Here is a 16738-nt window from a genome sequence, read left to right on the forward strand (position 1 = left end):
GATTAGAGTCCGGACGTAGCGCCGGCGACCCGTGAGCTTAGAGGCTTCTCGGCGTCGACCACAGGAAATTTCACTATGCGAATGTCACGGCGCTGAACGCCTCCGCTGAACGCTTGAACCTAATTCCCCTAATCCGAGTCTAATCAAAAATGTAGATCGCGAGATAGCCGAATTGCGAGCCGTGAGAAACGGTAGGGTACGGTCGAGTACCGAGCAGGTGCCCTCCCCGGCGCGGGCTAACTGTTCCTCAGCAAGGCGAGTGCGCCGGCGGCGGCACCGCGCAGTCCCGTCCCGAGACACCACAGCTGCACCACGCGGACCACAGCTTAGCCCGACGCGACTCACTTAGATACTTCGCACTACTTTAGCGCGGGAAAGCTTCAGTTGCTTTCAGACAGGCGAGGCTTATACGCGCGAGCTTTCTATGTGCTAGTGCTCTTCGGTCTTATATTGTGACGAATGTTTACACTAGTTTATTAGGAAAATTTAGTTTTTTTTTTGTGGTAGCATCAGTAAGGTAATCGGGGCAGATAGCTTTAACGGTCGGCTCCGCGCTCGAGTGTGGCAGACCGCAAGCATGACGAGCGCCCTCAACTGCGCTCTCGTGCTCATCATTTTGGTATGTTTATTTTTTTCATTATTTGACACTGGAAAAAAATCGTAATTTCATGGGAGATAAATTGTTACTGCATTAAATTTTAAATGACATGCAATTTTAAGACTATAATAAATAGGCTGCCATAAAAAATCAACAAGTCACACAAAATCAACTAATATAAGAAACAACTAATAATTGGAGAGTATTTTAACTTAGGCGTTAACTTTTAATCCTATTCTGTACAGATAAGAACTAATGTAATTATGAATAAAGAAAATTAGAATCTTGTGTTTTTTATATTATAATGTGGCAAACGAGCAAGCGGCCACCTGATTCGCCAGAATAGTGAAGTAATCACTGCTTATAGATATCCGGAAGTGCGGATGCGTTGCCTACCTTCAATCTAGTATAGAAGAAAACAAAAAAATAGATATATTGATTGAGAAAAACAAACCAATTTGGAAAAAATTAAAAGTATTATATAGCATCTGATTAATATGTTTCGAAGTGAGTTTTATTTATATGATTTATAGACATTTGAAGAACGGAATGTAATTGCCATTAGAGGTTAACAATCCGATTTTTCGTCCACATTCGATACGTGATACATTCGATCCATCCCTAGCGTATATTTTTGGCAAATCTATTGAAGCATAACAAATAGTATTTTTGTAATTGATAATAGATTAATGTAAAAGTACATATTGTACAGATGTAGCACATAAAATGTGTTCCACAATGAAACATTTATTTGTGCATTCGTGATAAAAACCATTTACAATATTAAATTTCACGCTTAGAAGATTTGTGTTAGCCGCGTAAAAAGCTTAGGCACGAGCGAGTTCGGAACTGCGTTAAATCCGACACAATTGCAATAAAAAAATTAAATCATTTTAGAATCATAAAATTGAATTCCATTTCCCGTTTCCTTTCTCTTCTCAATATACATTTAGGTCAGCGTCCGATTGTAAACGTCTACAGTTTATAATCTATCTGTATTATTGTTAGTCAGTTTACAAACGAACTGCTAATAATATAGTGAAGGAATCAATAATTATTTGACACGACATTGCTTGACTGTTAGATGAAGATTTTTCATTATAGTTAGTCACATAAAGAATCATTCAAGGTACTATAAATTATCACTAATTAGCCGTAATAAATAGGAAAATATTACGACATAACCGCAGCGCATGGTGTGTTACATACATTACACTTGATCGGAAGTATTCAACCGGGAATCGACTCACTACATGCTCTTTACTTGCGGTTTTATTCACCGGTCTGCAATAAACACTGTGATAATACTTTTACGATTAATCGACGAATCAGAGAACTAACGAGGCATGCGTACATCGTGCGCACGCGTCTTTTTTTATCTTTTCCTAATGTTCGAAACAAAAAGCAATCTTAACAGTAAAAGATTATAGACTTTTTTGTTTTTTATATCACACTTTTCTATTTCAATTTTCTTAATATTCCTTTTACATATCGATTATTTTTTGTTTTACTGTTATCGATGTTTGAAAATTTAGAACGCAATCTTGATGTAACGTTTTATTAACGCATTAAGTGATCAATTAAACTATTTGGGATATTGAACCCAAATATTGAATACTGGCATTCAGTATACGTAAAAAGAAACATACAGATTAATTGACCACCAGTAGCAAAAGGCAAAAACTTATTGAATAAGTAAGATTTAAAATGTGATTTCTTTTTATTCGATTTTCTATCATTCAGTTAAACCTTTTTCGATGGAACTGAAATAGTTATTTAAATTAAAAAGGTTGAATTATTTTCAGTTTTATATTTTTAAGACTTTATATACAAATAATTCATTTCTATTAATTGTTAACACAGATTGGATGAATATGTCAGACGAAATAATGCATCAAACAAAAAGTTACATCGGCAACGTCTTGAGGCAACTGTATTCGAGTGCACTGAGCCATGATGCTCTAACTTAGATATAGAATTTAAGTTAAAGTTTCGTGTAACGTTAATTATCTTACTCCGTATTAGAACTCGCTTATTAGTAGTGGTAATGTTTTAGTCTTTAATTTTTCTTTTCAAGATTTTTCCGTATTTTTTTCACGTACTTTTTATTATTGATAGTGATTCTATCAGTAGATATCTATCGTTTGTTTTTAATGTACTCAGAAATGAAGATTCTATTTGTGTTACTAGTAATATAATAAAATTATTTAAACTCAGTATATATAACAAAATTTAAAAGCAATTCAGTAATTTAATGTTTCGCGCCAACCCAAATTATCTATTACGGAATGCAAAATACAAAATGTATAGCAAATACTGTTTAAAATCTGAAACCTTAAAAGACAGATAACTGTTAGCGATAGGAATAATAACATTTTTAATCTTATCTCAAAGCAGAATTACGATATCTTACATATTATGAAGATTTATCTGGTAACAAGCAAAAGACAACATCATTTCCGCGTCTAGTTGCGCAAAACGTCTGCAATTATACCAAATAACCTGTGAATATGATAAGCGACCGTGGGACATTTTACTTTAAGACAAATATACTTATACTAGCATTCGCTCCCGACTACGTCCGCGCGAAATTAAAAAAATAAATAAAAAATTTAAAAAGTAGTCTAAGTCTTGCAGACTGTTCTACATCTGTGCCAAATTTCACCAAGATCCGTTAAGCCATACCGGAGATACCTTCAAACAAACGTCTATCCATCCATCCAAACATTCGCATTTATAATATTAGTAAAGTAATAACATTAGTAATATACTTATATATCCATGAAAATATTGGAATCAAATGCATTTAAACTACAACAATTATTTCTTCCACGAAATTTGTGGCGTTAAGTTTTTCAATAAAAAAAGGCAATTTAGGTATCATCAAGGTTGTATCTTTTCGAACAATACCGTTTACTAAAGTCTTCACGCCCAATAAACAGACAGAACATCTCAGTTGAAAAAAAAAACGGTTTATGCGTCGGTGTATTTACATACAAACATTTAACAGTCTCATTTCACTGCACCAAGATACAACCTGCCGGTATCTTATAGCTTCTGTACGTAATAATTAACTAAAATGTAATTTGCTTCTTAAGTCTTATGATTTAAGAGTCGTAAATGGTGCAATAAATATCCTATGTTGTCTATAGAGTTGTACTCGAAAAAGGTTCACTAGCAATACTGAATTTAAACAGGCTAGTTCAGTCTCTTCCTTCTAATTGACTCTAATAATCAATAAGTAGTTTCACAGTTAACACATAAATCTATCTTTTCTTTAGACAAGTCAGAAACTATAAAATCGATTATAAACATTCTTTAGCTAGCTATCAAGCAGTACTCAATAGGTAAAATTTAATCCGGATGACGTCGGGTATAAGCAACTGGTTATTAAAATAATAATAATGGAAAAAAAAATAACTTAGATTAATGATAGCTTAGATTTCAATCCACACTTAACAATATGAGAGGCATGTTTGATAATTGTGTAGGCCGGAATACAATGGTGCGAAATTCTCTAGACAAATCGTCATTTTAACAAAGTATCACTGTAGCATGGTTAGGGTTACCAATATCAGTAAGCGGATAAAGAAAGTAAAGGTAAAGGTAAATTCACATTTTTGTAAAAGGTGCATCAAGTTTTCCTCCAAATCTATCTGTTATTAATATTTTTTGTCTTCACTTTCTTCTTAATCATGTCGCCTTTCACGTAATCCATCCAAATTTGTATCAAAGATAAGTGCAAAACGAATGATGACAGATAAAAAATCGTGAGAAAGCAATGTCCCACAAAAGAAATGAAAAAAGTTTCCATAACAAAAAATAGAAATAAAAATCATGAAGATAAGATCAGAATTACGATATGATGAAGGATTTATCTTTCGAGTTCACGGTGATCGTAACCAACCTATGGTAACCCTAGTTCGACCTCACGTTTGGGAGTGACGTGCGGCCCGGTTAATATCCGCTAACCTTTTTACCTTTCTTGTTAGCGATAACTTTTAATCCGGAACAATGCTCCGGATTAAATACTTTTATAAAAAAACATTCCTTCTCTGATGAGGTCTAATACGTGGTCGCTTTCAAGCCAAGCACTTAGATTTTTAGAATATCAAATTTATTACCAAGAAAAAACTTTCCACATTTATAGGTGAAAATACTTAAATTGAATTTAAGGTTGAGGAATAATTAAAATACGTTTCTGAAATCAATTTTATTTTATCACTTAGGAGTAATGTTCATACAACACGTAACCGATTGTTTTAAGATAAGTTTTGAACAAAAATAATTTTTATCAAAATCGGACCACCAGGGACGGAGATTCGCGGTAACACACATAAAAAAAAAATTCAGTCGAATTGATAACCTCCTTCTTTTTGAAGTCGGCTAAAAATAAGCATAACTCAGTAATTATTGTGTATTATTTTTCTTGTAATTGCAGACGTACTATACATTTTGATTTGGTGACGATCAGGATTGCAATAGGAGGAATTGAACGATAATAGAGCAAAAAAATCAAGAAGAGCATTCATTATTGAATTTATTACAGAAAATACAGACAGGTCAATTATTTTAATGCAAACCAAGATAGATAAGTAGACCAGACACGAGTTATAAAAAGAAAAACGAGTTGAAAGTAAAAACTTTAATGTGTTAATTAAATACAAAAGAAAATAAAATATTTGCAAATTTTAAAAGTAAAAAAATTAATTAACGTTATTCTGAAAAGTAAAAAGAAATATTATAACAATATAACAAAAAATTAACTAAAAGTAGAACTGTTATCTTGCAACTTTTCCCAATTTATAGTCTGTAACAAAACGTCCCATATTAAACAGTATTGTTTTTACATGTAGGAGGTTGTTAAGTTTGCAGATTATTAGATAACTAAAATAGAGCTTGTTCCTCTCATTGGAGTACATATACAATGTGGGTAATTGTCTGTTGGTTTAGTTGTATTTAAATTCAATGCGCATTGTTACAGGTCGGTGCGGGGTCGGCACAGGACTACGATGGTGAGAGGCTAATTAATTAAATGCGTAACCATTAACCGGCGTACTCAGAGTAATTAAGTCATTATTAAAGGAGCTAGTTAGTGTAAATTTAGTATTAGTATGAGAAAAGGGAATATTTATATAACAAATTTAAACGAATCAGTTCGGAAGTAATTATAGTAACTTTAAAATCGGACCTTTGTACATAAATTTCGGTTCATGTGCCACTTAATATCTGTTTGAAGGCACATGCGAAATTTATAACTATATAGTTCTTAACACACATTTTTTTGTCTCTTTTCTCATCAATTCTTCTTACATGCTAGAGTATCTAGACTTGACTATCATCACATATTTACTTGTGTGTTATTAAGTTACAAAATGTTACAACAAATTGTTTCCTATTATTTATGTTACAAACTTGCATTCCGACTTGCTTGTTTTATGACATTTACAGTTTTTCCTATCTACACAGTTGCCACACACACACATACCTTCACATTACTGCTAATTAACATTGTAATACCCACTTACTGTAATTTAATGAAACGTATAAACATAAAATTTAACTCAATATTTCCATGTCTGTCCAATTTTTTTTTATATTTATTATTTTATCAGTTATTTGTAGTTCATATTTGTTGAATCTTTTTTCCTCTCTCCGTTTTGAAAACGAGGAAACGTAACTGACACTTGGAAGAGTTGTATATTATACGTTGCATTCCTTCGTACAGTCAAAAATTAATTGTAATCAAGTATAAGTGGTTTTCATGCTTGCTAGCTCTTCTTTATTTCCTTAAAAATAAGGCATAAATTTAAACTTTTTATATCATAGAACTTAGTACTCTAATCGTTATTTGATTTCCAGTAACGGACATCCAGTGCACGTTCGCAAACGGAGGCTCAGGGATCCGTGACTCAGTAACAGCACTGCTACGAAAGCCAGAGGGCTTCAGGGGGGCGCCACTGTTCGCCGACGACCGTGCCACAGACCCTATCGCTGATCCCGTCTGTCAAATACGACCAGAGCCGGACGACCCCACCAACTTGCTTTACAGACTTCGAATCACTGATTTCACGAAATGTGGTGTCTTAAAAAGAAATGTAAGTGAGCCATAACATTTTAATTCTTTAAAAACTACTTATTCGAAAATCTACAATATTGTGTTTGTAGTAAGGACAAAAGTATTGGGATGAAAACATATTTCCTAAGTCACGAAATCAATAGGAAATTTAGTGACAAGACAAGTTCGTTCGTTTCCTATCACTTCAAGTTAGCAAATAAAGTACAATAAACTCCCGATGTTTCTACATATAAATATTTAGTTATGTACGTTCTACTTTAGGAGTTAAAGAAATTGTATTGGAAGTTTCAACTTAAGGCATACATTGTCAAAGTATACTTTTAACGACGTTTAGTGGTTACTATTTAAATTGTCTAGATTAGTTGTTTGTGGCAATGAGAAAGCGGCAGCGCTATCAGCCGCCCTACTTGCAACTAATGTAAACTGGCTCTATGGAAAGCGCTTACAAAGCTTAAATTATATATTAGCTCTAGCTTTGCTGGAATATCTACTATGAACGTACAAAACATTGAATTACGTGTAAGCTGCAGTATACGCTAATAGTAAAACTAGCCAGATGCTTTCTAATTACTTTTAAGGTGGTTTTCTAGTAATTAGGTTAGCATTCGACAGTGAACCGCGGCGGTAAAACGTACAATTGCAGATTTCATAGTAGGGAACAATATCAAAAATTCGCTTGCTCATTGAGTTTAAGAAGGTAAGTGTCGATGTGTGATTCATTCTCAGTTAGTTGTGTCATCGATAGATAATAAGATATTCCGTTAATATAACAGTATGCAGTGTACGACACAAGGTTGGCATTCATATTACCATGCCGCCGCTACACTCGCCCGCACCGCCTCGGACCGGTATCCCAGATAACTAAGTATTGAGGTAAAGAGAAAACTTAATGTCAATAATATTGTTACAACGATTAAATCATGCAAAATATAATATAATATGCATATAATAGAGGCGTTTTGATACACCTAACATGGTGAATGCTATGAGTTTCTAGACAAAAGGTGTTTGTACAATCAGCTGCATAATAATGTATACATTTACAAAGAGTCTGAGACTTGCATATAACTTTCGTTCCAAAAATATCAATGAGATTTCTAGCCTAGATCATCGTTTGGCTACAATCTTGCACCCGTTGCATTTTTACTGCGAATGATGACATGTACTGCTATATTTTGTTTGTTAGTCTGTTTGATTATTTACAACAAGAATTCCTATTAATAGAAGATATGGTATATTTTAGCGTAAATTATGGATGGAGATAAACGTAACATTTGCTACGATATTCTAAACTAAATATAAATCAATAATAAAATCTCTACCAACGCGTGTTTATGTTAAATACTAAATAATTGACTTCTTCTGCTAATCATTCCGCAACTCTAGATAATTATTAATATACTTTCTTTCCTTTTATTAACCTACTGTTGTTAGAGACCGTAATTCGATTGAAACATATTTCTCATCTTATATCTTAAGCGATCGTTGTCGATGCGACGTCGCCGCACGGTTTCCCGGACGCTCTCGTTTCCACATCATAATAACGTATCGTTCCTCAGATTCATACAAAAAGATAGGAATGCAAATAATATACATAGACTGGAGCTTCGCGACCGCCATTTGTACGGTTTACCTGCAAACGACCGTTTTACTTGTCGTTTATAAACGTTTATGCGACAACAACTTATATCATTTTATAACGCTTTGACAGATTTGTGACAGTATCAGTAGGCATAGCACGAATATTAGTGACAATCGCCATAGTATCGCTTTCGACAAAATTTGTATTAAAATTTATGCAGCGTCTCTATCGGGCATAAAGTACACCAAAAACCTCATACTAATTTTAAAATAATTGACAACGATTCGAAGGCGATTGTCTCAAATATTCGTTCTAGGCCCACAGATTCTACACAAAAACCTAATACATACGTATCGGCAAAGTACTTATTTTTGTTGTTTTTTTCATTAATTAGTTAATTTGCTTTTCTCTTTTTACAACTTCATCGAATTGTATCAGGTTTGTTTTACATTTCGCAACTGTTGTTGTTTCCTACGTCACTTCTGTTTGTTTTTCAGGGCTTCGTGCACGTGCGGGTGTGGTTCCCCCAGTTCCCGGGCGTGGTGATGCAGTCCGACCAGGAGCTGATCATCATGTGCAAGCCCCCGGAACCCACCATCATTGAGAATAAGGCGGCAGGTTTCGCTGGTAGCTTGTAAGTAGCAAAGCAACAACACAACTGCTACGATAAAGGAATTGATCACAAGTGTAGTACAAAATTGACATAATAGTCTTAGGACCATTGGACAGAGGAGCCATTGTCGGCGTAGAAAATCGAAGTGTGCGCATCGTCTTATGTCCCACCGATACCTAATGTTCCACATTCTGTCTCGTGCGAGCCACAATAAAGTTTGGATGGCACTGTATTTGAGTATATTTTAAACCACAATCAAAGAATAAAAGTAGCCTGAAACTGATTAATGATATTTCTATTACCGTTTGTTTCTGAGACCAAAACTCCGTTTAAAACATAATATTGTTATTTCCATACCTAACCTAACCCTATTAATGCACGCCTACGACGGAAAGATAAATGTTACTTATTGTATTACAACGCCACTGTTCCACTTGCTAAGTATTCCTCTAATAGAAAGCTGCATAAATATGTCGACGCTGTAAATCCGTGCCCTTGACTCCGGAACTTGTCCTGCAGACTATTAGCATACTCTCACTGCAAACAATTTATTAGTTACTATAAATTTTACTAGATAAACTCTAACGTCTATTAACCTACATAGCCACACAGCGAAAGACGTTGCTAATTTTATTCATATTGTACTGAGTCTTGACTTCGTACATTAACTGTTATGACTATGAGTTTTTTTATAATAAATTCAGGTAATAAAGTGGTAATTAAGGTTTCTTTTCCCACAGTCCTCACGGAGCGCGCGTTTCGGGTGTGGTGGAAGAGACACCTGGAAGGTTAGAGTACGAGGTGGCGCTGTACAAGGAAGCGCCGCCTGTCTCCAGACACACCAACCATTCAGTAGACCTGCCGCTAGATCAGGTAATTTATACTAAATAGAAAAAAAAAGTTTTGTAACATTTGGACATATTACATCTTTTCCTTTCATTCTGACCTGCTTGCTGTTAGTGTAGTCCTTGTTTTTAGCTAGTTAAGTGTGAAAAAAGACCAATCTTCCAACTATATTATACTGTCTATAACATTAGCCTCTAAATCCCATTTTGAATATATTAATGGTATGAATCCAATATCTTATCTATGTACGCAGGCTGTTCCGATCGGCACGAAGCTGCAGCTGCGCGCGCGCATTAACCCGGAGTCTGCGTGGAGGCACATCAAGCTGCTGGAGGTGGCCGTCTCCCCGGACCCCGATCGCCCGCACGCGGCTGGTGCCGTGCTCCTCGTCAAAGACGGGTAACCTACCGTTTTTACTTTTTTAGACCAATAGCAAGTCTCAATGTAATTAGCATAACCCAGTTAATACTGTTTTGTCCGTCTTCCGTTTCGTATCTAGGTAAATAGTAAATCAGAGCAGAATGTGAGGGATATTTCTCTGTTATTTTGCAAGGTCGAAAAATATATCTGGTAGAACTATAACGATACACTATACACTTATATATAACTAAATAACGTTAGTTTTATTTTATCGCTATATCGCAGTTGTCGCAATCGTGACTTCGCGTCAATAATCCCGCACCAGCCGGCACGCTACCGAGAGCGGCACAACGAGGTGTTCCTTGACTTCGAGGCGTTCTTGCTCGCCGCCATGAAGGAACGCTCCACGCTCTGGATACATTCGCAGATCAAGGCCTGCATGGACGCCGCCGACTGCCAGCCCGACTACTGCCTAGACCTGTATGAACCATCAGGTAAACTACGTAATATTTATAGATAACTATAAATCAAAAGCAAATTTACATTGACTCAAGGTGTATTTGCTTAAACGCTCTATAAAATTTGTTCCAGGACACGGGCGTCGCAGGCGGTCCCTCCCGGAGAGTGTACGGAACGCGAGTAGCGAAGCATTATCTGCGGACAGCAACTCGACGCCGTACACCCGCTTCAAGGAGAACCTGGAGTACACGGTGGTGATGCCGGGAGAGCTGTTCCACCGCACGCCGCCCGAAGCCAGCTGCGCAACTTCCATGATGTTGGCTGTCGCGCTTGGCGCTTTGCTCTTCATGTCTGCGCTCCTGGTGAGTTTACTAGGCTAACATGTAGCTTTAAAACTAAGGAATAAGGACGGTTACGAGTGCCAGATCAAGTTTGGGATCTAGTGGGTGGGTGATTGGAGGGGAGGGGTATTTAGTTTTTGTTTTTATAAATTATTAAAAATATTTCACTATATAGGGCTTAGCTATCTTCCAGTCTTCCATTAAACGACAATATCAATTGACGAATCAGTTTGAAAAGACACTCGTAGGTAGTCTCGATTATTTTTTTCCATACTGACGTATGAAAATAATTCTTATCATTACAGATGTGCTACCTCGCAACTAAATTAAATTCGACAATGTTAAAGAACAGTAATCTTCAGTCTCCGTCGGGCAAAGGGTTCGAGCAGATCCTCAGAGAGCTGGCGCACCATTCGATGCCCGAATCTGGTTACACCGGCCGCCCCACCGTGCAGTGACATATTCAAATTGGCTATACATTTTTAATCTGTTCTAGTATAATCACATATTTATTCTAAAAGGTATAATTTATTTTGCGAGTATGGTATTAAAAAAAGCCTTAAATGTTTCATTTCAAAGGATTTAAATTAATATTCAAATAATTATAGGTTACCTAACATCCTGACTTGAGTTAAGATGTTGCTCAGTTTAGCCAAATCCGGTTAGTTTTTAAGATTTTCACCAGCTGACATTGTCCTACTAAAGACAACAGCAAAGTATTTTTCCGGCCTTGTGTAGATTTATCCGTATTAGTTTTAATACCTACACTAGTTTGAGTGTATACGTACTTAGTATGAACAAAATAACATAAAGTTTATGTTATTTAGTTTAGATATTAGCTTAGTATTATTTGGTGTCTTTACTTAAAAAAATAGTTCTTGTATACGTAGTTTCTTTTTTAGAATTACACTTTGCGGATAGTTTGTCTCTAAGATGTCCTAGGGGTATTAGATTATGTTTTAGTTCACGTAATACCAGTATTTCATATATCTAGATCAGCATTTTTTTCTTCTTTGAATGGAGGTTTCTGAACAAGATAAACATATTGATGAAGTTAGAATTCTAAATTCCGCCTGTGAATTTTAACGCTATGTTCTTTTGCTGATAACGTTCAAAAAAGTTATATGTGTACTTTATATTGAATGAGACATTTGAAATAGCAAAAATTAATAGGAATAAGGTAGACAAATAAGACATTTTACTATATTTTTGTAATAATTTGAACATAGCTCACAAAATTGTTTACATATTTACCTATAATAAAATAAAATACGGTACTTAACATTTGAAAAAGTTAAAATAAGACGTTAGGATTAAGTATTTATTATTATTTAATAAAATTAATATAAAAAAACTTATGACTGAAAAATCGCAAGTTGTAACAACTACTTTTTCAGTCATGACCATTACATATTCTAATTTAGCTTTCTTAATTTGACGTTAACGTGAAATAAAGGATGAATTATAATTATCTATTAAATTAAACGGTGTTTTATTTCTTTTTAAAGTAAAAATTGAGCAAAAACACTTGAGGTTCGTAAAACCTTATGCGCCGACCTCACGCGAGTGAGTTAAGGCCAGGGAGATGATAATAATAGATAGCTAACATCTTCTACACTCAAAAACCGTGGCTCCCGACTAGACTCAGCGACCTAATGTCAAGGGGCGACTAAGAATGAAAATAGGGTTTGATGAAGATCACTTACAGGCACTATAGTATTTTCTCTTTGATGATAGCATTTGAATTTGACATAATATATTGACACTGTCAAATTGACAGTGACAATTTTTTGTCAGTGAATTGAAGTCGAAATGAAAGCATGTTTTCATGATTTTTCTACCACGACAAAACATAACAGCAAACTGCCACAAGCAGAAGTTAAACTGAAATCGAATGAAATATTTTGAGTTAATATAGCTTAGCGTAATGAGCAAAAGGTCTGTGACTAAAGAAAATCATAATGAGATTTCAAAACCAAAAAAACATTGGACAATGGGCTTAGTGGAATCCATGAAAGATGCAGAGTTGATTTATAAAGATACTGAACGGATTGTCGTTATTAGAGACAAATATCCTAAGGCTAAGATTCATTTACTTGTTTTACCAAAAGATAATATTAATAGTATTTATAAATTAACTAGTAAAGATGTGGCTCTCTTAGAAGAATTTGGTCAAATATTTAAACTGATACAAAAAGAACATAAGAACCATCTTCTTAATGCTGGTTTCCATGCAGTGCCAAGTATGCAACGGCTTCACATGCATATAATCAGTAAGGATATGGTATCCCCATGCCTAAAAACTAAAGTGCATTGGAATAGTTTTACTACAGCTTTATTCAAACCTTATAATGGTAAAAATTTAAACAAGTAATTTGTTTACCTTAAAATCTTCAATTTATTTGTACTAGTAATGCAATGATTTAATAAGTTTAAATTTATTTCAGATGTCTTAGCAGAGTTAAAACAATATGGCGCCATCAAAGAAATTGCTCACAACATATATAAAACATTAAAGACAACACCACTTAAGTGTAATCAATGTAGTTACATACCTAAAAATATTCCCCAACTCAAAGAACATTTATTAAGCCATTTATAATTTGAAAAGACTTCTTAAATAAAATTTGGCTTCAGGAAGTTACAGTTATCCTGAAGTTGATTAATCTCATTAGTATAAAGGGAAAATAAATAATATGATAGTCATTATTTTTTTTATTTTCAGTACAGTGAACATACTGGATTTGTAAGTTACAAATAAAAGGGTATTATGTTATGCATACATATATCATACAAACCTACAATGGAAAATTCTTTTTTATTCCAGTAATATCATCATATCTTCTCTGGAATTTTTGCTCATAAATTCACTTTATTTTTAAATAGAATCAGGTTCTATTATTACTCTTATAATGAGCATGATTTTTGTGTTCCATTAATAAATATTAAAAAAATTCAATTATTTGTCATAGTAAAATAAAAGTACAATAAAATTAATATATGAATGATTTCAAAAAAAAATATAAAATCAAATAATTTTTATTTATTGCATTGGTCTTTAAAAAAATAAAATTCATTAGAGTGGGCCGAGCACAAATATTTGTGACAACCACCATCATATAACTGTGTAGCGGGTGTAAATTACACCAAAAATATATTAATTTCGACATAATTGATGACGATAGAAAGGTGTTTGTCGTAAATATTGATGCTAGGTCCACTGTTTAATTTTATTCTATGTTAAAAAGTAATATTATTATGCATTGTTCAAAATTTACGCAAAAATATTTCTTTAAATATTTATAATATATTTCATTAACTGTTATTAACAGTTATTGCTTACAAATGTAACTACTTATATATATTTTTTGATAGCCTTAATTACTACCGAGTAATTGTAAAGTTTAAAAATTAGACTAAATTAACTACATATTTATTCTACAAGGTAGTTTACTTGAGCGTGGACTGTCTGAATCTCCCACCGAGCTTGTTGAAGTACTAACATCGTCATCAACTTCTGGTGTGTACAACGCTAAGTTCCTTCTTTTAAATATTTTCTTAATTGACGGTGGAGTAGATAGATTTTCTTGTGAATCATCTAAATTATCAGATCTAGTAGTGTTGTTTGGGGTACAAATTGAATCTGTTTGTGACAAATCTTCATTTACAGGAGTAACTGGTGCAGGTAAAGATAATTTGAATGATTTCATAGGTGTCTTAGCTATTGGAGTCTCATCACTACAAGTAATTGATTCCGTAACACACATTGGTTTCATAGTCCGTCCTGTTCGCGCGAGCACAACTTGTAAAGGATCATCTATGCCTAGTTTTTCACATATGTAAACAGTTTGAGGATTCTCAATTGGCTCAATTATTGAACTTTTTGGGACTCCCGGTTTATAAATCGGAGCAGTTTTAACAAATGATTCATTTGTTATTGTTAATGATCCCATTAATTCCAATGTTTTTTGCTTATCTTCTTCAGTTGGACTAAAGTCATACCTGAAAAATAAAAAAAAATCAACTATTATGGCCAAAGAAATTTTGAAAATAATGGAATCCTAAGTAAAAGTGAACATACCTCTCATTACCACCTGGTCCAGGCATATGACAATCAATATTTTTGACACTCAACAAGTGATTAGTGTCTTTCAAAATAGTCAACCATTCTAAATCATGTTTTAATGTTTTATCACCGTCATATGTGGAAGGTAGATCCAATATTTGTAAATGTCTTCTCTTTGGCAAACATTTGTCGAGGGCTAGAAACTTTGTTTCACCTTCTTCATGTTGTACAAGGGCTGCAAATTGGCAATGCAAGTGAGCGGAAAACCAATAATCTGGCTTGAGCAAATGTAAAAGCCTTTCCGCTGGTGGACTACCTAATTGGTTTGATTCAATATCCTCCCTGAATGAGATAAGATTTACTATTATTAAAAAATGAATTTATAATACAGATACAATGTATTTAAATTGTTATATGTACTATTAAGTTTTGTTAGGGCTAAAGCAATTGTTAGCTTTAGAAGTATAAATGTTGTATACCTTAAAAATGGTTTCCTTTTTAGCAAGTTATGCTTATTACCATATTCGGTAATTCCTCTTGGCCAGTCATGTGACAGCATGACATTTACTGGTTCTTTAAGTTGACTTAGACGAAAAACATCTAGTGATCTGATGTGATAAACTGAGCGCAAGGAATTTTGTGAATAAGGAGGACTCTCCCAAAGACCTTGCAGATAATCATGTCCCTTAAATATACCTGAGAGGCCTGAAATTAGAAAATAGTCAATTGAAACAATTATTTAAGTAAAGTATGATTATTTTTACTATAATAAACTAAATAGACTCGGAACATTTTTATAAATTAATCTATAAAATACCTGCAATTCTTAAATTTCCATATTTTATTACACCAGCTCTTCCTATGTAGTAAATATTAGGCGCAACCCAGCCACCATAAGGCAATTCTTGTAAATAATTTGATGCTTCATGATTCCCTCCTATAAAAATAGTAAGGACAGGTGCCTCTTTTTCACCACTGTAGTACCTGTTAACAATTGACTTCTGAGTGGAACATAAATAAAAAAATATATAATAGAAATATACTTCATGATAAAATTCGATATCAAATTTCCCTCCAACCTCTAATTCTCTGATACTATTTATAGGTTATTTTGATGGAACTTACTTGTAAAATGTGCAAATATTTTGATATTTTTCAGGTACAGCCATAGCTCGTAAATCGTCATTGTTGCGAACAGATTGAAAGTCCCCACAACAAATTAGTAAATCAATTTTTATTCCCTCCCTTTCTTGGATAGTTTCAATACATTCATATATTTTTTCAAGTTCTCCGTGGGCGCATCCTTCTATAGCAATCTTCATTGTAATTTAATAAAAGAGTGACTAGATAAATAGACGAAATGAACATTAATGGCTCTTAAAGATTTATCCAATATCAATTAAGATAGTCAAAATATTATATTTTGTTGAATTGTTGACAGGTCAACAACCTATTAAAAAAGAACCACAAACAGATTAAAAAGATTGTGTATTCCAAAGAGTAGATATGTTGTCCACAGAGTAAAAAAATTATTATGATAATTGTCTTTTATCGGGTATTACCCGACTGACATTGAGGATATAGTTTTTCGCGCGTATGTAAGCTTGTTTTTATGTATGTGGATTTGTATGTATGTAAATTCCATTGTAGCATTGAAAGAGAAAGTTGGAGGATTATCCAATAAGGGGCCACATAACAAAGAAAACATGAAAACGAGTTTATATAATCTGTTTTATATTTAGAGCATTGTTAAGTGGAAAATAAAGCTTAAATAAAAAAAAATCCATTGTAACG

At 33.9% G+C, this 16738-nt stretch overlaps 3 protein-coding genes across 3 annotated transcripts; 2 read left to right on the plus strand and 1 right to left on the minus strand.

The window, feature by feature from the left end:
• Window positions 1-298: 298 nt before the first annotated feature.
• LOC106719150 lies at window positions 299-11412 on the plus strand. The gene is made up of 9 exons (XM_014513413.2): window positions 299-619; window positions 5583-5613; window positions 6461-6696; window positions 8757-8893; window positions 9613-9745; window positions 9972-10117; window positions 10364-10572; window positions 10670-10899; window positions 11184-11412. Exons 1-9 carry the CDS (start codon window positions 578-580, stop codon window positions 11334-11336), a joined length of 1317 nt encoding a protein of 438 aa, XP_014368899.1. The 5' UTR covers window positions 299-577; the 3' UTR covers window positions 11337-11412.
• Window positions 11413-12685: 1273 nt separating this feature from the next.
• LOC106719089 (aprataxin) lies at window positions 12686-13558 on the plus strand. Its single transcript, XM_045680301.1, has 2 exons — window positions 12686-13232; window positions 13326-13558. The coding sequence occupies exons 1-2, from the start codon at window positions 12806-12808 to the stop codon at window positions 13478-13480; spliced, it is 582 nt and encodes a 193-aa protein (XP_045536257.1). The 5' UTR covers window positions 12686-12805; the 3' UTR covers window positions 13481-13558.
• Window positions 13559-14255: 697 nt separating this feature from the next.
• Window positions 14256-16415, minus strand: LOC106719130 (lariat debranching enzyme). The gene is made up of 5 exons (XM_014513385.2): window positions 16070-16415; window positions 15762-15928; window positions 15424-15649; window positions 14960-15286; window positions 14256-14880 (listed from the first exon to the last, which is right to left on the minus strand). The coding sequence occupies exons 1-5, from the start codon at window positions 16264-16266 to the stop codon at window positions 14304-14306; spliced, it is 1494 nt and encodes a 497-aa protein (XP_014368871.2). The 5' UTR covers window positions 16267-16415; the 3' UTR covers window positions 14256-14303.
• Window positions 16416-16738: the final 323 nt, after the last annotated feature.

This window comes from Papilio machaon, chromosome 12 (assembly GCF_912999745.1).
Source record: "Papilio machaon chromosome 12, ilPapMach1.1, whole genome shotgun sequence".
NCBI lineage: Eukaryota > Metazoa > Arthropoda > Insecta > Lepidoptera > Papilionidae > Papilio > Papilio machaon.